Source organism: Malaclemys terrapin, chromosome 3 (genome assembly GCF_027887155.1).
Source record: "Malaclemys terrapin pileata isolate rMalTer1 chromosome 3, rMalTer1.hap1, whole genome shotgun sequence".
Taxonomy (NCBI): domain Eukaryota; kingdom Metazoa; phylum Chordata; order Testudines; family Emydidae; genus Malaclemys; species Malaclemys terrapin.
Window position 1 is genome coordinate 95222144 of NC_071507.1, and position 23971 is coordinate 95246114.

The 23971-nt window shown below is 40.1% G+C and overlaps 2 protein-coding genes across 2 annotated transcripts in view; both read left to right on the forward strand.

Annotated features, from left to right (window-relative positions):
* LOC128833815 (nesprin-1-like) overlaps positions 1-8990 on the forward strand; it is an 87096-nt gene extending 78106 nt beyond the window's left edge. The window contains exons 27-29 of the mRNA XM_054021968.1: positions 509-649; positions 1925-2085; positions 8625-8990. Coding sequence (XP_053877943.1) covers positions 509-649; positions 1925-2085; positions 8625-8682 — 360 coding nt within the window. The 3' untranslated portion in view covers positions 8683-8990. The remainder of the gene's footprint in view (positions 1-508; positions 650-1924; positions 2086-8624) is intronic.
* A 2227-nt stretch (positions 8991-11217) lies between these two features.
* The window catches only part of LOC128834254 (nesprin-1-like), a 124999-nt gene continuing 112245 nt past the window's right edge, over positions 11218-23971 (forward strand). The window contains exons 1-9 of the mRNA XM_054022869.1: positions 11218-11250; positions 12172-12399; positions 12981-13079; positions 16161-16348; positions 16460-16583; positions 17673-17839; positions 18876-19029; positions 19323-19951; positions 20772-20951. Of these exons, the coding sequence (XP_053878844.1) occupies positions 11218-11250; positions 12172-12399; positions 12981-13079; positions 16161-16348; positions 16460-16583; positions 17673-17839; positions 18876-19029; positions 19323-19951; positions 20772-20951 (1802 nt within the window). The remainder of the gene's footprint in view (positions 11251-12171; positions 12400-12980; positions 13080-16160; positions 16349-16459; positions 16584-17672; positions 17840-18875; positions 19030-19322; positions 19952-20771; positions 20952-23971) is intronic.

Consider the following 23971-nt stretch of genomic DNA (forward strand, 5'->3'; position numbering starts at 1 on the left):
ACTGATGATACTAGGTTGGGTTCCAAACTTGGAGGAGCTAATAATCAAATGCCACATGTTAACCAAAATTTACATTAGATAAACAGAACAGATAGCTCTCTATATTCAGCTTGGTATTAATATAATTACCATTTTGCCTGTTTAGGTTTTTTTTAACCAAATTTATTTCTAATTCTATAGGTATCATTGAGTAGAGATCCAGTCCTTCCGCCTTTACTTATATAGCCTTGAGGTTTAGTAGGTTCAGATACATGCTTAAAATCCAGAGAGAAACGTACTAGAGAGAACTGTGCTTTTCTATGCAACAAAACAGAAGATGTGCCAGGGACCAACCAGACCTTAACTGTCTTCTAGATGGTTGTGTCTGCACTGTAGCTGGGGTTCTGAGAGGAAAAAAAAATTATGGCTGTATTTTGCATTTAGGTCTGTAACCTTTGACCTTCTTCAGTAATTTACAACCAAACTCTTTTCTGTTATTGTCTTTGTGTGTGTGTGTGTGTGTGTGTAGGTCACAGTAAACAAATGGGAACAGTTTGAAAGAGACAAAGAAACAGTAGTCAAATATCTTAAGCAAGCAAGCTCTGCACTTGAACGCATCTTAAGCTTTAGCAGTTTAGAGAGCCTCTCATCAGAACTGGATCAGACAAAGGTATAAATACCACTGTGTAAATTAGTAGAATTGTGACACTGTTCTTATTTGTTAACAAGTAGTGCCAAAAGTTGTCTTTTGATCTCTATATGGTTCTCCATTAATGAGAGAGAGAATGTAGGTGAGGTCATATCTTATATTGGATCTACTTCTGTTGGTGGAAGGGACAAACTTTCAAGCTACACCGCTTTCAAGCTCCCGTTAATGTCTGTGGAAGCTGTGAATGCAGGTTGGAGACATTATAGTGCCTTCAGCAGTTAAATGATAATTTCACCACTGAAATGAATATATCTGTCAATGAAGCACATATATGGAGAGTAAAGTAATTGCCTGAGCTTTACTATTTTACTCAATACAAGTATTATAAATATAAGGGTAGATATGAACAAAAATATTCACTTCCCTACCACGCTGTCTGGAGATCATGTATCTGATATGTGTTTCTTCTTTACAGCGTGCACAGCAACAGCCTGTTATTGCAAGTAATTTTGAAGTCAGGAGACCAAATAAGTTGATTTTTTTTCTCACATTCAGCATAACAAACTACACTAGTTAATTCCTTTTTTCTTTCTCTAAATCCTCTTTCTGTTTTCTTTCTGCTCTTCCTCTGGTGTTGACAACACAACTCATATTATCTAAAGTCTGATCCTTTTCCTATATTGATGTCAATCAGAGCTTTGGTACTGACTTTAAATCGGGGCAGGTTTGGGCCCATAGTGCATGCTTTTTTCCCTAGCTAAGTGTATTGTTTTTCTCAATGCTTATACCTTTCCCTGTTGACTATGATAGCAAATTGTATCTAAATCTGGTCAATCTAGCAATCCACCATTATCTTGTATGAAAGGAAATAATGCTAAACATAGAAAAACATGAAACTAAAAGCTACATGAAGCTATAAATCCACTGTATATGCAGGAGTTATAGCACCTAAAATATATTAAATGTAATGAATATTCTAGACACACTGACCTCTGCAATTTCATTAATAAAACTGCTTCACAATCCATCCAGTACACTGATTTTTAACTGAGTACATTGAAATATTGTCATTTCATAGTAGTTTCTTGCCTTAATTTGATCGGCATAGTTAACTAAAATGAGCATTTGTGAATAGAAATGTGAAAATAAAAAGGTCCTGAGTTTTTACATATACCACAAATAAATATGAATAATCATGGAAACACCGTCTCTCCCCACAGGGGAAGAAAAAACAATAATTTTAGGATCAGGAAATGTAAAACATTTTTTTATAATAACTATGATGCCTCTTTACAGGAACTTTCTAAACAGACTATAGCCATTGCAGCACAGGCTGAGAATCTTGTGAAGAACTCCTCTGAGATACAGCTGGGCTCGAAGAACAAGCAATCCCTTCAACAGCAGGCAAAGTCAATCCAGGAACAAGTGAAAAAAGTGGAAGTTACCCTTGAAGAAGAGTATGTTCTTAACAAGTCCTAGTATTTCCTCTCTGCTATAAGAATATATCCGATTTTTACATTACATTGTCAACATTTCATGTTAAGTCTCAAAGGGCACTGTAAATTTCAGCTTGCCATGGGATAATAACCAGGAGAATAGCACTAAACATTGCTGAGAACACAAATACCTACCAATAAAGAAAATAGTTGCTTGATAATACAAAATAACTACAATGATTCCAGGCATATTTAACCAATCGATTTTTTTTTATTTCTAAGCCGCAGGCACAATCTTGTGAATTAGTCATGTTCTCTAGGTACTAGAGCCTTTTGAAAGCTACACAATTACCATGTTTGTTTTACATTTTCCCACTTTCTCCACAGGAATATGTCAAGAAGTGCCTTTATCTTAGTGAATGTCCCAATTTGATTTTCACTGGCAATGCAATAAGTATTTCTGCTGGTGAAAATAAGAAAAGGTTTGTCAAAATTCGTGTAACAATGGAAAGATCAAGATCCATGGAAATATTGAGCAAATCCTGAAAAATAAATGTGACATTTTGCATTTGTAAAAATATAATGCATTTTTACAAGTTTGTGAATATTTCAGCTTGGGCAGTGACATATAGTGAAACTGTTGGTAGATTCACATAGTTCTGGCTGTTAGTACCAAAAACTCTTATCAAGCCCAGCTATAAAGGCCTGAGTGCAGGTGAAGCTGGCATTCAGTGTCAAAAAATATTGGTTGCACCATGTTGTGATCTCAACAATTTCTTTAGAATTTAAGTAGGGCTGTCAAGCAATTAAAAAATTAATCATGATTAATCACGCGATTCAAAAATTAAACGCGCAATTAATCATGCGATTAATCACACTGTTAAACAATAATGGAATACCATTTATTTAAATATTTTTGGATGTTTTCTACATTTTCAAACATATTGATTTGAATTATAACACAGAATACAAAGCGTACAGCACTCACTTTATATTTATTTTTTATTACAAATATTTGCACTGTAAAAAAACAAAATAAATAGTATTTTTCAATTCACTTAATACAAGTACTGTAGTACAATCTCTTTATCATGGAAGTTGAACTTACAAATGTAGTCTTATGTACAGAAAATAACTGCATTCAGAAATAAAACAATGACAAGTCCACTCAGTCATATTTCTTGTTCAGCCAATTGCTCAGAAAAACAAATTTGTTTCCATTTGCAGGAGATAATGTTAATAGATTAATAGATTCATAGACTCTAGGACTGGAAGGGACCTCAAGAGGTCATCGAGTCCAGTCCCCTGCCCTCATGGCAGGACTAAATACTGTCTAGACCATCCCTGATAGACATTTATCTAATCTACTCTTAAATATCTCCAGAGATGGAGATTCCACAACCTCCCTAGGCAGTTTATTCCAATGTTTAACCACCTGACAGTTAGGAACTTTTTCCTAATGTCCAAGCTAAACCTCCCTTGCTGCAGTTTAAGCCCATTGCTTCTTGTTCTATCCTTAGAGGCTAAGGTGAACAAGTTTTCTCCCTCCTCCTTATGACACCCTCTTAGATACCTGAAAACTGCTATCATGTCCCCTCTCAATCTTTTTTCCAAACTAAACAAACCCAATTCTTTCAGCCTTCCTTCATAGGTCATGTTCTCAAGACCTTTAATCATTCTTGTTGCTCTTCTCTGGATGCTCTCTAGTTTCTCCACATCTTTCTTGAAATGTGGTGCCCAGAACTGGACACAATACTCCAGCTGAGGCCTAACCAGAGCAGAGTAGAGCGGAAGAATGACTTCTCATGTCTTGCTCACCACACACCTGTTAATACATCCCAGAATCACGTTTCCTTTGTTTGCAACAGCATCACACTGTTGACTCATATTTAGCTTGTGGTCCACTATAACCCCTAGATCCCTTTCTGCCATACTCCTTCCTAGACAGTCTCTTCCCATTCTGTATGTGTGAAACTGATTATTCCTTCCTAAGTGGAGCACTTTGCATTTGTCTTTGTTAAACTTCATCCTGTTTACCTCAGACCATTTCTCCAATTTGTCCAGATCATTTTGAATGTTGACCCTGTCCTCCAAAGTAGTTGCAATCTCTCCCAGTTTGGTATCATCTGCAAATTTAATAAGCGTACTTTCTATGCCAATATCTAAGTCGTTGATGAAAGTATTGAACAGAGCCAGTCCCAAAACAGACCCCTGCGGAACCCCACTCGTTATACCTTTCCAGCAGGATTGGGAACCATTAATAACAACTCTCTGAGTACGGTTATCCAGCCAGTTATGCACCCACCTTATAGTAGCCCCATCTAAGTTGTATTTGCCTAGTTTATCAATAAGAATATCATGCGAGACCGTATCGAATGCCTTACTAATGTCTAGGTATACCACATCCACCGCTTCTCCCTTATCCACAAGACTCGTTATCCTATCAAAGAAAGCTATCAGATTAGTTTGACATGATTTGTTCTTTACAAATCCATGCTGGCTGTTCCCTATCACCTTACCACCTTCCAAGTGTTTGCAGATGATTTCCTTAATTACTTGCTTCATTATCTTCCCTGGCACAGAAGTTAAACTAACTAGTCTGTAGTTTCCTGGGTTGTTTTTATTTCCTATGTTGCCCGCTTCTTGTTCACAGTTTAACCCGAAAGTGAGAACTGGTGTAGCCGGTGTCGCAAGATATTTACATGCCAGATGTGCTAAAGATTTATATTTTCCTTCATACTTTAACCACCATTCCAGGGGACATGTGTCCATGCTGATGATGGGTTCTGCTCAATAACAATCCAAAGCAGTGTGGACCGAAGCATGTTCATTTTCATCATCATCTGAGTAAGATGCCACCAGTTTTTTGGTGGTTTGGGTTCTGTAGTTTCCACATTGGAGTGTTTCTCTTTTTTAAGACTTCTGAAATCATACTCTACATCTCATCCCTCTCAGGTTTTGGAAGGCACTTCAGATTCTTAAACCTTGTGTCGAGAGCTGTAGCTATATTTAGAAATCTCACACTGGTACCTTCTTTGCGTTTTGTCAAATCTGCAGCAAAAGTGTTTTTAAAATGAACAAACATGTGCTAAGTCATTATCCAAACCTACTATAACATGAAATAAATGGCAGAATGCAGGAAAAATAGAGCCGGAGACATACAATTCTCCCCCAAGGAGTCCAGTCACAAATTTAATTAACGCATTATTTTTTCAATGCGGGTCATCAGCATGGAAGCATGTGCTCTGGAACAGTGTCCCAAGTATGAAGGGGCATATGAATGTTTACCATATCTGGCACATAAATACTTTGCAATGCCCCTACAAAAGCTCCATGAAAACACCTGTTCTCACTTTCTGGTGACATCATACGTAAGAAGTGGGCAGCATTATCTCCCGTAAATGTAAACAAACTTGTTTTTCTGAGCGATTGGCTGAACGAGAAGAAGGACTGAGTGGACTTGTAGGCTCTTAAGTTTTCATTGTTTTGTTTTTGAGTGCAGACATGTAACCAAAAAAAAATCTACATGTGTAAGTTACACTTTCACGATAAAGAGATTGTACTACACTACTTATATGAGGTGAATTGAAAAATACTGTTTCTTTTGTTTATCATTTTTACAGTGCAAATATTTGTAATCAAAAGTAATAATATAAAGTGAGCACTATACACTTGGCATTCTGTGTTGTAATTGAAATCAATATATTTGAAAATGTAGAAAACCATGAAAAATATTTAATAAATTTCAATTGGTATTCTATGTTTAACAGTGCAATTAAAACTGCGATTAATCGCGATTCATTTTTTTTAGTTAATCGCGTGAGTTAACTGTAATTAATCAACAGCCCTACATTTAACCTTTCATTAAACATATACATTTCCGAGCATAGTGGACCAGATTCTCAGCTAGTTCAAATCTGTGTTGCTCCATTTACTTCAGTGGAACTATGATGATTTATCCAGTTGGGGATCTGATCCACTGGTTGTAAGATAAACTTCCAAGGATATCCCAGTCCCATGCTGCCTTATTGGAGTTACCCTTGGGTTGAATTTGCCCCAATAGTTCCAAGAAGTAAGATATGTTCCTGTCCATCTCAGTAGTTGCCTAACCAAAGGCAACTCAAATGCCAACATTGTTGACTATTTCATTATTGATCATTATCCAGCTACTCTGAAATTTTGGAAAGAGCTTGATTATAGTTCAACCACTTTTTCTTCTCAATGTGAATCCTGATCCCAACAGCTACTATAGCATGTATTTGGCTATTGGCAGTTTCAATCTTTACACACTCCCTCACTAAAATGTGTGAAATACTATATTCATTTACTATCAAATATTTTATCATTTTCAACTTAATAATTGACTTGCTAGTGTGATTTTTCCCACCATCATTGAGCACGCCACCACTGTCCTTTGATTCAACAGATTCTGAGTAGCCCCTTATTGCCAGTGATATATATTCATTTTTGTTTTTAATAATGTGGTATCATTTTATAAAGCCTTGTGGAAAGCTAGAAAGTTTGGCCATATTCCCATGCAGCCTAGGTTTGGAATAGATTTTCATTTGGAAGTAAAATCAAGTAATATATCTGTGGTACTGTGATAGAACAGGGCATCTTTACCCAATAGTCCATAACTTCTTCCTGCAAAAGATGCATGCCTGTATAACTGGACATTAGAACCAGATGAACCTGCAAAACGTATTTTACATTGAAGTGAATATTTTGCACATATGGTCATGGAGTGGCTCATGCACACTGCAGAATAGCAGTGCCAGTGGTTAGAAATGTGGTCCCAGAGATTTGTATTGAAGATGTCCACCTAAATGCAGCAGGTCTCACACACTGCTCTTCTATGGGAAAACCTTCAGGAGGAGAAAAAATAACCACAGTTCTGCATGGTCAGCTACACAGCAAAACTGACACACATTCTTTTTGTGCACATGGATTTGTAGCTGATCAGAGGGGACACAGAGTGTCCTTGAAATACTGCAGAGTCCAAGGAATCATAAGGAAATCAGATCCCAGTTGCTCAGTGTTTTGATTCCTGTATTCTGATCCCCAGCCCACTTCCTCCTGGCATCATGATACACTTAGGATACGTATTGCCACCTTATCTGAGTGTAATGCCGACAGACCCCTGTCGTTGGTTGGGATCAAACCTGGTAAATCTAGAGTTTAATGCATGACTCTTTCCTGCCTGAGCTAAAAAATGCATATCCCTTAGCTAAGTCTGTAGCAGGCTCATCAATCTCAAGCTGGTCTAGCCGCCACTTGCAGGGGACAGAGTGCCACATCAAGCAAACATGGATTATGTACTTCTTCTAGCTGGGGAAGCACATCCTGAGCTTCAGAGACTCCCCCACTTGTAACACTGACAGACTCTGGTCATCATCAGCTGGGATCAAACCTGGGACCTCTGGAGCTTAATGCATGACCTTCTATTGCCTGAGCTAAAAGACAAACCTCTCTTAGCCAAAACAGTAGCAGGTTCATTACTCACTAGCTGGTCTAGCTGCCATTAGAGGAGATAGAGTGCCACACCAAGCAGGTCTGGGTTTCATAATCAGTGTCATATTTTTTGAGAAGAGTTAAAGCTATGGCCAAGGAGTTAATTTTGATATACCCAATTGGGGGCATATGAGAGAAAGGAGAAGGGTACTTCTTGTGTGAAGCCTTGGACCCAAAGCAAGATCAAGCAGAATCTCTTCCTGTTTTAACACATCTAAAATGTACATTTATGGACAAAAAAATATTTTGGACCAAGCTCAGGAGTCATCAGTTTTCTGTTCTTTCACTCGGTGTTAACTCTTTGCTTGCGAAAAAAGCAGCTACTTGCAAGGCTGGCAGATTGTTGTTTATAGCACAAGAGAATAAAGCAGTCAGTCCTCATTGATCACATGCAGAGCTACAGTATACTGGTCTTAGTCATTTTGCTGTAAAATGAATTCAGACCCCTTTATTTTTAGGGATCTGGTACAGCCATATAATGTTCATATTCCACACAATATTGTGTGTATATGGTGCCTGGATTGCTTCTCTTTGTTATTTCCTGCTTTCATATGTTCCTTGATACACAGATTTTACACTTACTCATATTGTATGTACCACTATTGAAATTAATGGAATTGTTCAAAGTCCGATATGACCTTGGTCCAAAACACACATCTACATTCTCTAAAAACATTCTTTTGAAAATACAAACTGCCTGTAATTTAGGTAAGAAGTATTTTTTTAATTAGACCTCGAAAGAAAAGTTTCATTATATTAAACTGTTTATTTTCTCTACTTAATTTGGTTAATTTTAGTATTAAAACCATGGAAATGGTGAAAAGCAAGTGGGATCATTTTGGCAATAATTTTGAAGCTCTGTCCATCTGGATAACTGAAAAAGAAAAAGAACTGGATGCCTTGGAAACATCATCATCTCCCTTGGATATGCAAACCAGCCAAATGAAGGTGATTGGTTCACATGTTACATTGAGCATTAAAACCTTGTTTCTCTCTCTCTCTCTCTCTCTCTCTTTCTTTCTTTTTTTTTTTTTTTTTTTTTTTGCTAGTGGCTGCAAGGGCGAGGAACAGACATTTGACTCAAGTTTCAGAGCTACAATGATGTAAAGATGTTACACTTTGTATACAAAGATACCAAGCTCAAAGATTTTTCAAGAGCTAAAGGAAAAACATTATAGGCTGGTTTCTCTGTTAGTGGCTATTTATACCTACAAAACCTTCATTGTATGTAATATTAAAACATTTTAATTAATGAATAGTTTTTTTCTTTTTTTGAATGAAGCTCACTGGCTTACAAAATAGTCATGTGGTATATTTATACAGAGTGTCGAAAGCCTTTGTATTGTAAAATGTACATCAGTCAGTGGCTATAGCACCTTATTTTATAGCACCTGATGTTCTGTGTATCTTTTATGCTGAAATAATAAAGGAACTAGTGTGCTCACTAGCTTGTGCACCCATAGACCTTTATTGCTACAGTATTTACAGAATTCCAAATGATCTGTACAGTATTGTAGGTACACATTTTCTCCTAATTCATTTATTGGCCTCAGAGATGCCTAGTACCTCCAAAAGTTGCATTTAGTCAAAAATACGCTGTCAGTTCCAAGGATTACTTTACATCCCCCTGCAAAAAATAATGGTATGTCTCCTCAACCTTCGTGTGCTCATGGGTCCAAAGTTCCCAAACTGTAGAGTTTTCTATAAACCCTTTAACTCTGCAATGGCTTGCAGTTCGGCTGCTGCAGGCTGTTACAATATATTTTGAAAGGGTCCCAAGTCTGATTTGATTCAGGTGACTGGAAGAGTTTCTTGGCAGAATATTAATTTCTGAAGGTGTGATCATATTAACATATACTAAATAAATGAAATCATCTATCTCTTGGTTGCGGCAGTGAAAAATAAAACACTGCTTGAATTCTTGCCTTGTCGTTAAATCCATGCTTCTAAAAAACTCTGAGTAAAATTAATATTTCTGTGTTTTTCACAGAGACACATTAAATCATACATCCCTATTTGTTAGCAGCTACTAGATAGAACCCCAGTGACTCTGATGCAGGAAATTGAGCACATCTGAATTACACATGACATTATGTTATAATTTAGAAATACGTCCCTGAACTGGTTCTTCTGCATGAAGCTTAACTGACTTATGCAAATACATAGTGGTTCATCCATGCAGATCTGATTGGAGAATTGATACCTATTTGTGTGCTGTGCTTGAACAGATTAGCAGTGATTACATTCCATCCCAGTGTAAATTTATGAGAAATTCAGTATAACACTTCAACTAAATGCCAGTTATCAGACTGAAAATTATTTTAAATAGATAAACATTTGAGTGAATTACCATAAAATAAAGAAAGTTCTTCAACATGAAGCTACATGAAATAAAGATGAGTGTGTTTCTAATGAACAAAAGCAAGGCGATGCACGAGGAAGTGTGAAACTAGCCATGTGTCCCTCAACATCGAGACATAAATAGATGCCACCTCAGTTGCTTTCATAATGTTTATAGTTCTGTCTACATTTGAAGAACTTGTGTTGTGTATTGTAGTGTATTTGCTGCTTTGTGTCACATTCCTAATCGTGCTTATAGTGTAGTAGACAGTATTAAACAATGTCACAATCTGAGTGGCTCAGTGGAAAAATTGTGTGATACACACTTTCTCATCTCTAGATCACCAGAACAGATGAATATAATTATCATTGCATGACTGTTCACTAACCCCTATGTGAAAAGTCTAATGAGGTTCACATGTTGGCCTTGTCGTCAGTGGCAGAACTCCCACTGCTTTCAGTAGAGCTAGGGTTTCACCCTTGACGATTTCACTGTAATTCCTAATTCCACAGAAATTACTACTACAGTTATCACTAAATGGTACCACTGTTGGCAGACTCCGTTATCCATCTCCTCTTAGGTGCACTGTAGGTGCTACTGTTCTGCTGAGAGAGGGGGAAGGGATAACTCAGTGGTTTGCAAATTGACCTGCTAAACCTGGGGTTGTAAATTCAATCCTTGAGGGGGCATTTAGGGCTCTGGGGCAAAAAAACAACTGTTAGGGACAGTACTTGGTCTTGCTAGTGAAGGCAGGAGACTGGACTCAATGACCTTTCAAGGTCCCTTCCAGTTCTATGAGATAGGTATATCTCCATATATTATATTTTTAAAAAAATACTACAGCTTCAGTGCTGTCAATCTAGTACCTCTCATTAGCATTGTATTCTCATGCAAAAAAAGTTATTTCATAATCTGAATTAATTCAAAACATTACACACAGATTTTATAACTACTGATTTACTATAGTGCATTCTAGCTATACTATATAACTTTGCTGTTCTAGATATTAACCTTGCAAAATTCTATTCATCCAAAATTGAGTAATTATTTTTGAATAGCAAGTAAAATATCATTAGTATTTTTGTTATCATCATGATGACAGTGGTTGAGTAGATCTAATGCCTAGAATGGTACAGTTTCATGACAATTTTGGAATTCTTCCATTCACATATACCTTTACAGAACCATTTATGAGGATGATAGAGCATTTCCTAACATTAGTAAAAGAGGGCTTCTCTCTCCCCATTGCCAGCCAGTTCTGATAACTATATTTCACTACTTGTGAGCAAAGCTTCACGAACATGCCACATGGTCTAAGTGAACAGTCTTCCCTGGTGAAGAAAACGTAGTTTTCCATGTGCACAGAAGTTTAATGAGTAAATATGTGTAGGTGTCACAAGTTTCCAACATGTGTGAAGGTCTCATGCTTATCTCTAATTGCCAATGAAAATAAGCATAGAAACATATAAAATAGGTTAAACTATGATCAGCTAGTGCCTATCTGCAAAGCAGTTAATGAAATCAAAAGCCAATGCTAGATTATCCCAGACCTCTGCTCAATGACCCAGAGCAAGTTGGAGGAGAATGTCATCTTGAACTCCAATCTGGCTTTCCATTTAACCCTGTGCTTGAGAGGCAGAATCACCCAAGTTAAATTTCTAATCTGATTTATACTGAGAGATCATAAAATTGAGATGGAAAATACCTATTTTCCAATGTATAAAGTGCTCCTATTTACACTGTAGGGCACATGCTTGCAAACTGTTAAATTACATTTATATTTGCTTATTTTCTATCTCCTGATTGATATAGTTTGTTTTTCATTGTACATTTACTAAGTTTATTTGTCAAGCCTTTTTTAAATGTCAATTGCTGACTAAGTTACATTTATTTTTCCTTCTTGAATCTCAACCAGAATTATTCAACCAATTTTAAGGGGCAGAAGATTCTAAATATCATCCTGTCTGCTTATACTAATGTACATTTCATTTAGCCTGCACTAGTTGGTTTTCGTAGATAATGTTTTTTAAATCAGCTTTCCAACATTAAATCCAAGAAGGAAAGGGAGCTTAGATAATATAATAAGGATTTTTATAACCATATGTGTAGGATGGTCTCTGAGTTGTCCTGAACATTGATTTATAAGAAAATTACTGTGACTACTATTAGCACTAATAGAAAGAAAATTGAAAGTGATTATTCTGATCAATTGAAAATCTATTGTGGCTACTGATTTATTATTATTTACATTTTAGGTTATTAGTAAAGAAATAGATGGTAAAATAAATGGAATCCCAAGTTTAGAAGAGGAAGCTCAGTCTTTTTCTCAGTTTGTTACTTCTGGAGAATCTGCGCATATTAGAGCCAAGTTAACACAGATCAGAAGGTACTGGGAAGAGCTTCGAGATCATGCACACTGTCTGGAAGGAATAATTGCAGGGAACGCATCACAGCAGCAGAAATATGAAGAAAATCTCAATCAGGTAAACATTGCAAATTCTCAATAGACTATTTATTCACAGACAATTTATAGAATGTCTATAGTTTCCCAGTAGAACCCTAAAATTACACATACAGTACCGTATTATATTATACAAGAGATTGTATTAAGGTCTATTTTTAGTTAGCTAAGCAGTTTCAAATCCTCCACTGGTAAATTTTGTTTAAAATGATTTAAAAGGTAATGAAACAGAGAAATCATAATGCAGAACCATAGTGTTATATGTCTTTAAAATAACAGAGAACAATTCTTTTGGATGCTACAACAGTAAATCAAGTCCAGACACTTGACATATGAAATTGTCCATCTTCAGTACCAGGTTGGAATGAATATTGTTTGCATAAAGGGCCAGTCCTGTGAGGTGCTTAAGCATCTCCTGAGAGCAGCTGAGTGCCCTAGACTGCTATTAACTTCAGGAAGCACAGAGAACCTCACAGGGTCAGCCCTTCAAACTGTAGTTGGCTCTGGATACTTAATTTATTAGTAAATATATAATTTTAAAATGTGTCATTGAATTTGTTTTTTGCAGTTTTTTTAAACCTCTCTTTTGTATATATGTCATAGGTGCAGCAGGCTGTGTCTAGATTTGAAGCTAAACTGGCTGAGCCAGCTACTTCATGTTTTTCATCAGCAGATACTTACAAAGCTCTTCAAGATCACATGGTAAAAACATGCTCCATAATTGTTGCTTGTATATTTATTTACTAATTGAGGGAATATGTATTATATTGATCTTCTTACAGAAAACAGAAATAACTTACAGATGAGGGACTGATTTACCTCCATGGGCTATGGAGCAACTGGACCTGGGGAGGAGCATGCAAGTTACTGCTACCAACCCCTACCCTGCCATGCCTTCTGAGGGGTTCTGCCTGAAGGCACAGCTTTTAAATTTGGGCCAGTGTTCCACAGGAGACTCCTTGGCAAATACACAAAATCTACACATGTCCCCAGACAGCCCAGTCCCATAACCAAGTGGGATTTGTCACTACATCTCCCCATCCCTTCGGGCAGACTTTCCTGCTCCTAGAGGGCACAGATAAAGGAGTGAAGCAAGCCTTGAGAACTTATAAATTCGTCTGCATTTTAAAACGTTGTCATAAAAGATAAGAAATGCACAGTTATGAATGTTCCTGTTGAGAAATTACAAGAATTTTTGTCTTCGTTTACACAGTGGTTTCCAACCTTTTTATGCACAAGATCACTTTTTGAATTTAAGTGCAACTCAGGATCTTCTTTGCCCCTTCCCTGAGGCCCTGCCCCCTTCCTCCCTCTATCCCCCCTCCTTCTGTCACTTGCTCTCCCCCACCCTCACTTGCTTTTACCGGGCTGGGGCAGGGGGTTGGGGTGCGAGAGGGGGTGTGGGGTGCAAGAGGGAGTATGGGGTGTTGGCTCAGGGCTGGAGCAGGGGGTTGGGGTGCAGGAGGGATTTTGGGGTGCAGGAGAGAGAGTATGGGGTGTTGGCTCCAGGAGGGGACTCAGGGCTGGCAGTTGGGGATTGGAGGGGTGTGGGCCCCCCACTGGGTGGCACTTACCTCGGATGGCTCCCAGGCAGTGGTGCAGGAGGGCTAAGGCAGGCTCCCTGCCTGCCCCGGCCCCACGCTGCTCCCAGAAGCAGCCAGCATGTCCATGCGGCCACTTGGGGGGCGGAGGAGCACATGACTCTGCACACTGCCCTTCTCTGCAGGCACCATCCCCGCAGCTCTCTTTTTTTCCGCAGTTCCCCATTCCTGGCCAATGGGAGCTGTGGGGGGTGGTGCTTGCAGGCAGGAACAGCGCGCGGAGACCCCTGCCCCTCCCCTTCTTCTCCGGGACCTCAGGGGCATGCTGGCTGCTTCTGGGAGCGCCGCGTGGCCAGGGCAGGCAGGGAGACTGCCTTAGCCCCGCTGCACCCCTGGACTTTTAGCGTCCGGAGATCATGATCGACTGGCAGAGGCTCCAGGATCGACCAGTCGATTGTGATTGACAGGTTGGTGACCTCTGGTTTAGAGAAATCTATGATTAGGAATGGATTTTCTTTTGTTTATTTTCCCTTTATCGCACTGACTATTCACACTAGACATGGCCTTAAGCTGGAAAATTCAGATCTAGAACCAGATTTCTAGCTTCTAGGACTCTGGGGCTGTTTCCATTTTGGGTTTTGATGTCATCCATTATAAAGATACAGATAATTAGCAAAATATGGATTTGGATTCAGATTTCAAAAAGCCAAAGTTCAGGGGAGTTTCCTCCAGGGTTTTGGTTCACCTCTCTCTATATATTACATACACATTCATCATTACTTCTCTTTTATTTCCTCTAGGAAAATAAATACAAATCTTTGGTCAGAATGCCCTTGCAGATATGTGTGCATAATTCTTACTGATGTCAATGACAGCTGCTTGGAAAAGCCATCTGCAAGGACAATCTAACCCCTTAAACTGCAAATAGTTGTAGATAGTAGCAACAACAGGTTTAATGAGGAAAAATTATTGTTGCATGTAGAATATGTAGCCATACACCAGGTGAAATTGTTTCTACTATTATTGCTTGTTAAGCAGCCATAATGGGCTTGCTGCTTAAGCGTTACTAATGAATACTGTACCATGACAATTTATTATCTTTTGAGAACAAATTCTGCATCCTTATTTACCTTAAAATATTAGCGTTCCTTTCTCTGCCGTTCTTGTTTCTTTTTGAGATACTCACTGTAGATTGATTCTTCTGTGATGTATTATAATTGCATCCTTTTCTACACCTTGTAATTCATTTGGTAGAAGTGCTTTGCTATTGCAAGCTTAGGATTCTGGGGTGGGGGGTTCAGTCTTCCCTTTTTTAAATCATTTTTATTGTTTCTGGTTTGTTTTCATGTAGACATTGTAGCCCCAGTTCTCCTGAGATGGCACATTACAAGGCTTGCTTAAGACTGGCAGAGCTGTTTAGTGCACGATTCCCTTTGCCTAAGTTAGTGTGTATCCACTGTAACTGTTCTCATGCCTTCCCCCACTCCAGCACATAGGGCATGGCTGAGGGTCCCTACTCTGTAGCTATCCTCGGCTGCTGGAATGACCTCGTAGGGCTATAAGCTGCCAAAATAAATTAGAACAGCCTTAGACAGCTGTTAGGGAGTCTGGAACTTTGGCCCCCAACCAAGCCTGTGCCAGGCACAGCCTGTCCACTCCAGAGGATCTCACCATTTCATAGTTGAGTGGGTTTTTTCCCTAAAGTTGTTTACAAGGAGATTCTTACCCCAAGTATTATATACCTTCTGTGTCTGATGTGTTCATGTTGTTTGTTTCTAATAGAAGACAAATTCTCCAACCTAATGAGAAAAGGAGCATTGTGCAGTGGACCTTTGTTGGGGGACAGAGGTGTTGGAATCCTTTCTCTGAGGTCATGGAACACCTATGCAGGAATTCCATGATCCTTGGGCTGCAGCAGTGCTGCAGATACTGTGCTTCTTTCAGCAGGATTTGTGCCACTGGATCTTGGTAGTTATTGATGCCCTGGCACACTCCTGCCACTTCCCTGGCCTGCCTCCCAAAGAGTAACATGGATCAAATCCAAGCATTTATGGAGTAATGCTCCATGCCATTCAGGGAGCGAGGAGTCCTCTCTGTGCATGGCTTTTCCCTTCATGTGTTGAGAAACCTTACCAATTCCACGGCCTTCTTTGAGCTCCTGTAGAGGAATAGGAGTTGGTTCATGGGTATTATTGTTTGTTTATTCTATTTGTGTCTTGTATTTCCTTATCACCATCAACAGGATCTCTGCCAGGCTGTGGGGAAATTGAACAACACTGTGACCTCCCTCTTAGCCTCTGCTCATAAGGTCACCAACAAAGAAAAAGCTATTCAGGAGGTTACAGTGTTACAGGAGAGATATGAAAAGCTGCTAGGAAGAGCTAAAGAGAAACAAACCTTACTAGAGACTCTGCTAGCACAGTGGCAGAGGTGAGTAACCCGCTCGCCTTTATTTTGACAAATACGGAGACTTTTCTGCAGATTGTCCAAGAGAACATGGAGCGCTTGTGTTGGTAATGTTCTATGCCATGCTTTTGTTAGGCAGGAGAAGGACCTATCTATCTTCCTGACCTGGTTAGAGAGATGTGAAACTGCAGCCAGACCTCCAGACCAGTATGTTTCCGCTGATAGAGTCAAACTGGAAGGTGAATTACAGTCAGTACAGGTAAATTTTGGGATTGAAAGTTAGCCCAGAAGTGTACCTGCTTTTATGAACTGCCTTTTCTGTAGCTTTATAGGAATGGATCTGGTCATTTGACCTCTGACAATCTGACTGAAGTTGAATTGTAGAGATTCACTCAACTGAAAGCGCTTACATTATTACTTATTGATTCATTTATTATCATAGTGCCTAGGAGCCCCACTCAGGGACTAGGACCTCGGTGTGATAGGTGCTGTACAAAAGAAAAGATATTAGTGTTTATGAAAGTGCAGGCAAAATCGGAGGTGGGGGGTTTAAGGAACATTTTTATTTTGCAATTAGTATATGCTGTTTCCTGGGGAAGAGTGCTACAGGATACCCTACCACCCACCAGAGACTGAGGGGCTTCAGGGTGAGTGCCACAGGATCTTCAGACTGCAGGGCTGTATTTTCTTTAGGTAATACACTTGTGTATTTTTTTATTGTATGAGAAGACTTTTCAGAGAGCAACGCTTGCAGGGATTTTGCATTCAGAATGGAAATGGTGATTTTGCAGCACTTCCACTGAGTTTTTGAATGTAAAATTTCACACAAGTCTAAGGCACTTTTCCCCCGTGAACAAATGCCCTGTGTTGTAGTGGACTAATGGGAAACATTTGGGCAAAAGCAGCTCTTTTTTACAAATCCAATGAAGACATAATTTAATTTCAGCACTGAAGAGAATGGAGAGGTTTTTCTATGTTCAGGCCAAAGTGTGATTTTTTTCACACAGCTCTAGCACTGGTGACAAGGACCAAATTCTGAGCTAGATTTTTCAGCCATTTACTGATGTGTGAGCACTTAATCTCACAAGCAGTTTCATTGTCTACTTGTTTGAATAAGTGCCCACAAACATGAGAAATGATTGCAAAGCTTTGCCCTTCAAGAGTTACTGAGCACTTGCTGAGTGTCTAGATGTTCTAAAAACCCTGAACACCTGTAAGGATTTGGTCATACCTGAGTCTTGACTGAGAGTAGTGTGTTGGAGCTCCCCAGCTGACTACAGTCTGACATGTTTACTTACATACTATGATACCGTATTTACCCTAAAATGTGCAATCTACTGTTCCCCAGGATTTGCAAGCTGATATTACATCCCATGCTTCACTGTATACCAGCCTATTACAGTTAAATGAGTCACTGTTCACAACAGCTTCTGAAGAAAGCGTGAAAGCCATGAAACAAGAGTTCAAAGAGCTGGATGGGAGATGGAAAGCTTTACCACAGACTGTTATCAAGAGGTTTGTGTTTCAGGGTGTGTCTAACATGGTTTACATGCTCAAAAATAGTAATCAACAATGCAGATGAAGAATACCCTGCCCCAGTAACAGCTTTACAGTGTGACGCTGGAAATGTTAGGTTTTATGGGCCATATGCTCGCAAAAGTGGAGAGTATGGGAATCCAACAGATCCAGTATGCTGCCTCTGTGAAATCATTCTTCACCTTCTCCAGTGGAAGTGTTGAGGATCTTTGTGCTAGGAGGAGGGTGGGCAGGCAGTGGAGGTAGTATTGTCCCCACACAAATACCATGGAACTTCCTCATGTAAGTTAACATTGGCATTAACTTACCGTGCTTTCCTGCTCGGTACGATGGAACCTTCCTTTTGTGGGGAGGCCCAGGTCTAGCAGCTGGTGAGGGAGCCCTTACCATCTTGACCTCTGCAAGAACCATGCTGATAGCAGCTGTGAGTTAGAATCCACTCAGATATTCTTGTCTCCATGGATTCCTCAAGATCCATATGGATCTCAAGTATCCCCTGATTTTGGAGCCTAAACATTTTACTTCTTCAAAGAAAATGCCAACTCTCTCGGGGCGAATATGTATGGAATTCTGCAAGGGAAATCTTGCAGCATTTCTTGTCCCCCTTCAGTCTTCTCCTGCATAGGAAATGATATAGCAGTTTTTTTTTTTTTTTTAGTTTAGTCTGTAATGGCTTAATCTTGAGTACTCCTGTGAAAGGATGAGCATCTATCTGGATTGCTCAGCACCTTTCAGGATGGAGCCCAAAGTGCACTTGCTTGAAGTTACTTTAAACAGAATTGTTATGTCTGAAAATTCAAGTTTAAGATCATGGGCCCACTCCTGCAACCTTTGCTCCCATGAGTCTCTTTCTTTCTTTCTTTCTTTCTTTCTTTCTTTCTTTCTTTCTTTCTTTCTTTCTTTCTCACCTGGAATGTATTTTAATACTGTCTAGTCAGCTGCAGTTTTGATTAATCAAAGTGACTCACTCACACTGAAAAGTTAACTTTTTATTTTTATACTTGATATCCTGTAGGATCAGTTTCCTTCAGTCTCTTGTTGCTGAACATGGGGAGTTTGATGAACTGCTGCTCAGTTTTTCAGAATGGATTAACCAGTTTCTTGGTGAATTGCAAAATACTTCTGAGATAAACACAGCTGATCAGCACCCAGCTGTATGCCGCAATCAGGTAAGCTATCCAGTTGAAATATTAAAAAATATAAAGAAAAGCATCCTATGCACAGTGCATTCCAAAGACCATGTAGCTAAAATTATGATGAAGCTGCTTAACCTGTTGGAAATCTGATTGTCTGTAGTACACAGTTCACTTTTTTGATTGGGTTAATGCAAATCAGCAATGCAGCATTGTTCTTACTGGGTTCTATTTAGTGATAATCGTACTGATGAGCTTAATTTCTTTTGTCAAGACTTCTCTTTGAACCTTTGTATGGAAAATCAGTTTGTTTCCTTTCTTTCCAAAAGGACCACTCTATGGAAGTGGAAAGCAAGAAACAGGAACTTCAAAGTCTGAGGGAACATGTAGAAAAGCTGTGTTCTTTTAGTCGCCCAGAGGAGCACCACATGCTACAGGGGAAGGCTGAAGACTGCATCCTGCTATTCCAGGAGGCCAGTCAAATAACCAGCCGAAGACAAGAGGCTCTGAATCAGCTTGGGGTGTTCCTAGAGTTACATGCTGCTGCATCAAGTGTGCTTCATCACCTGAGGCAGACAGTAGAGACTACTGGAAACATGGATAAGGCTAAATCGGAACTGCTGGAGAAAGAACTGAGGGATGTTGTTCAAGATATTAACAAATTAGCACCTGCAGCAATCACTTTGGATGGAGCCCTTACAAAAGCACAATATCATCTAAGACATGGAAGTTCTGAGCAGAGGTCATCCTGTAGGGCTATGGCTGATAATCTGTGCTTAGAACTGGAGTCAGTCCAAAATCTGTTGGGAACCAAACAGAGTGAAGCAGAAGCCCTTGGAGCCTTACAGAAGTCTTTCATGGAGCGTAAAGAACAGATGTTAAAGAGCATTGAAGATATTGAGGAAAGAGCTGACAAAGAAGGATTGAAGGAGCCAACACTTCAGGCATTACAACAAAGGTAAAACAAAAATATTAGGAAGTACTTGATCTTTGGTGCCTTTTTGTTTTTTTGCTTGTATTCCATAGTATTAGATGTTTTGATGACAGACTACTCCATAATCATTTTATTCCTTGGGTTAAATTCACTCCTGGGAAATCTAGGTCTCCAGTGGTAGAAAGTCTGCAAAGGAAAAGGTTGCAGTGGTGCAAGTTACACACAATCTGTGGAGCCAGCCAGCACAGTTCCAAAAGTGAGCAGTCTGGCAGAAGAGAGGGCATGGCAGATGCTCTGTTTCAGCACATCCCTCAGATCTCTTTCTCTGGCAAAGCAGATGGTGAAATCCCAGCCACTAAAAGTTGCTTTGTCCTGAGAGAATCCATACTGTAAAGTGACAGTACAAAAACTGCTAGCCCTTTCTTGGGGCACAGCTGCCTCCATTAGCACAGACATTGCAGATTGTGTATTCACAAATTAGCAAGACATGAATGGAACCCATTAACTGTAATAAACTGTCAGATTATAAAGGAGACTGATTTAAAAGGGATTCTAAAATTCTAGAAGAATATTTCCAAGTACACTTTGTGTGAGAATTGAGGAGAAGGGGCGTATGCATGTATGGTTATAGAAACACAGAGGACTAGATTCTGATCTTAGTTTCACCAGCATCAGTCCAGTGTAACTTCGTCTTCAGTAGAGTTGTCCCAGATTCACACTGTTACATCTAAAGTCAAAAACTGACCCTCAGACATATTTTATATACAATCTCTCTCTTTCTCGCTCTCATTTCATTTTCAGTGAAGCTAAGAAGTAAATGTGTATCCACTCTTTCAATTTGCAGATTAAAGATCTTTAACCAACTAGAGGATGAACTGAATTCATACCAGCATGAACTGCAGTGGTTGATGGACAAAGCAAAACAAATGGCCCAAAAGGATATAACATTAGCGCCTGAAATTGACAAAGAGATAAATCGTTTGGAAGCTACCTGGGAGGATACCAAGAAACTAATCCATGAAAAGTAAGTAGATTTTGGATATACTTAAAATGAAGGAGAATGAGTACCTTTCTTTTGGTAGAGGAAGAGAGCTTAGGTATTTGTATATTATTTCTTTTGCCACATCAACTCCAATATACAATAATACCACCTCGCAGTCATATACTGTTTGATATCTTAAAAGCACTGTACAAACATGACATAATTGGGGGGAGGGATAGCTCAGTGGTTTGCGCATTGGCCTGCTAAACCCAGGGTTGTGAATTCAATCCTTGAGGGGGCCCCTTAGGGGTCTGGGGCAAAATCAGTACTTGGTCCTGCTAGTGAAGGCAGGGGGCTGGACTCAATGATCTTTCAAGGTCCCTTCCAGTTCTGGGAGATAGGGTATCTTAAATTAATAAATCCATATTAATTATGTGCTCTTTTGTGCTTTTCTGAACTTACCCTGTGGTTGGAAAGTTTGGAAATGTCCATTAAGACTACATGAATACTATATAATTAGAATGTACATAATGCACTGTTTCCCTGCATGCTACCTCTGCTACATGCCAATCTTCCACTGGCTTGAAACTACTCCTGAGCTTAAGTCTCCTCTATGTCTGCATGTAGCACCACCCTCTAGGCAGTCAGCCCAGCTCAAGATTGTTTTGAGTAAAATCATAACTCAAGCCATTTGTTAGATCAGAGGTGGGCAAACTATGGCCCGCGGGCCACATGCGGCCTGTGGGACCGTCCTGCCCAGCTAGTCCCTGGCCCCTCCCCTGCTGTCCCCTCTCCCCTGCAGCCTCAGCGCGACGCGACGCCTGCTCTGGGCAACGTGGTAAGGGGGTGTGGTATAGGGAGCGGGGGGGGGGAAGGGGTTGGATAAGGGGCAGGAGGTTCCGGGGGGTAGTCAGGGAGCAGGGAGTGGTTGGATAGGTGTGGGATTTGGGAAGGGAGGCTGTCAGAGTGCGGGGGTGTGGATAGGGGGCAGGGCAGTCAGGGGACAGGGAGCAGGGAGGGTTGGATAGGGAGTGGGTTCCCGGGAGGGGGCGGTCAGGGGACAAGGAGCAGGTGGGGTTGGATGGGTTGGGGGTTCTGAGGGAGGCAGTCAGGGAGTGGATAGGGGGTGGGGGCCAGGCTGTTTGGGAAGGTGCAGCCTTCCCTACCTGGACCACCATACAGTTTCGCAAACCCGATGTGGACCTCGGGCCAAAAAGTTTGCCCACCCTTTTGTTAGATAATACTCAGTAGGGCATGGTGGGGGTCTATCCGTCTATATAAGAATATAGTGATATATATTCTCTTGATATATATTCCAGTATTTTTTTCTCAGTCTTAACTGCATTTGCATTTGTTTGAAAAGAAAACTAACATTCTTTTAAGGTTTTTTTGCTTGTACATTTTGTTTTTTTGCTGAAATAAGCGGTAGGCTCTTTCAAACATGACTCTGGGTTACACTATAAAATTCCTCTCTCTCCTTAGTACTGACACCCTTCAAATATTTGTATACATGCTGGCACTTAGCCAAGCTATGTGTATTTCACTTCTATAGATTTCATCCTCTGTCAGTCCCTTTATCACAGTCACCACAGGTGTTATGTTCATTTGAATTCACTCTAGTTTCCCAATATCTATCTGGTAATGAGGTGTGCAGATCTGAACAAAGGGGAGGAGGAGGACTTAATTTACCAGGCTCTTATACCTATTCTGTCAAGGTCACTACCTGCTCCTCATCTTTATTTTATGTGCTGCAAAGGCATGGTTCAGGCAGCGGAAGCTCACTTTGAATGGGGGGATAGAGGTGAATAGTGAGATCTAAACACACAAAGCATTGTATTAAACCTGTGGAGTGGGAGGAAGTCAGCATGGCTGATCGACCTGGGGAGTGGGAAGAGTCAGGGATAGTGGGGGAGGTTGGGGTTTGAGGAATAGGAAGGGGAGTCAGGGTGGGTGCTCTGTATGGGGAGTGAGGAGAGCTACAAAGACTTGGGGTCCTTTGGGAGGGGGCAGCCAGCTCCAGTTTTGGGTGGACCTGAACATCCCAGTTCCTGCCTGCTCCCGCTATGACAGCTGCTCTGGGTCCTGCTCTCACCTCCACTCCCAGAAGCCGTGGAGCCCCACTCAGCCTAAGTGCATAAAACAACTCACTTAAGAATGACACACGGAAATGGAAATATAGATCAGCATCCACAGTATTTCCATTGTGGAGGCACTAGCCCCAGTGCCCCCCAGTTCCTCAGATGTCTCGAGGCCAGACATAACCGCCTGGGAACTGAAGATACCATACGTATATAAAGCCATACCTGCTTGCTTAATAATAAACAATAATTAATAATAGCACGTACATGTTCAAAGCAATGAAAAGACATTACCTAACTAATCCACATAATATCCCTTTGTGGAAGTATATTTATCCCTATTTTACATATGGGGAAATTGAGTCAGAACAGCAAAATGACCTACGCAGGGACACACAAAACAGCAAGTCAGAGGTAGAGCCAAGAATAAAACATGCAGTTTTAAGAGTTATGTAACTGGGTTATTTAGCTCCCTTTAACTCACCCAGCTACAGCCCAGCTATGGCAGTGAAGAAGAATGATTTGGTGGCTCGGGCACTAGACTGGGACTCAGGAGACCTGGGTTGAATTCCCTGTTGTGTCAGACTTGCTATATGGGAAGTCATTAGTCACTGAGTGCCTGAGCTCTCCATCTGTACAATGGAGATAACAGCACTTCCCTATCTCACAGGGGTGTTGTGAGGATGAATACAGTAAAGACTATGAGTTGCTCAGATACTATGGTAGGGGGAACCATATAAGTACCTGAAAGTCAGTTTCATAGTGAGTCTTTCTGACCTGAAGAAATGTAATTTTAACTTTCGGTTTTTAACAAATATAATTATTTATTTTAAGCTGTTTTCCTGTAAGCCAGAGGGAATCTTGCTGTGCATGGTTATTTCTCTGGTGTGCTCCTGAGAAGGAGATGAACTCAGAAATGACCGACGTTCACACTTGGCCATCTGTGGCTCTCAAATTCCTTTTGTCAATGGAACACTGTTTATA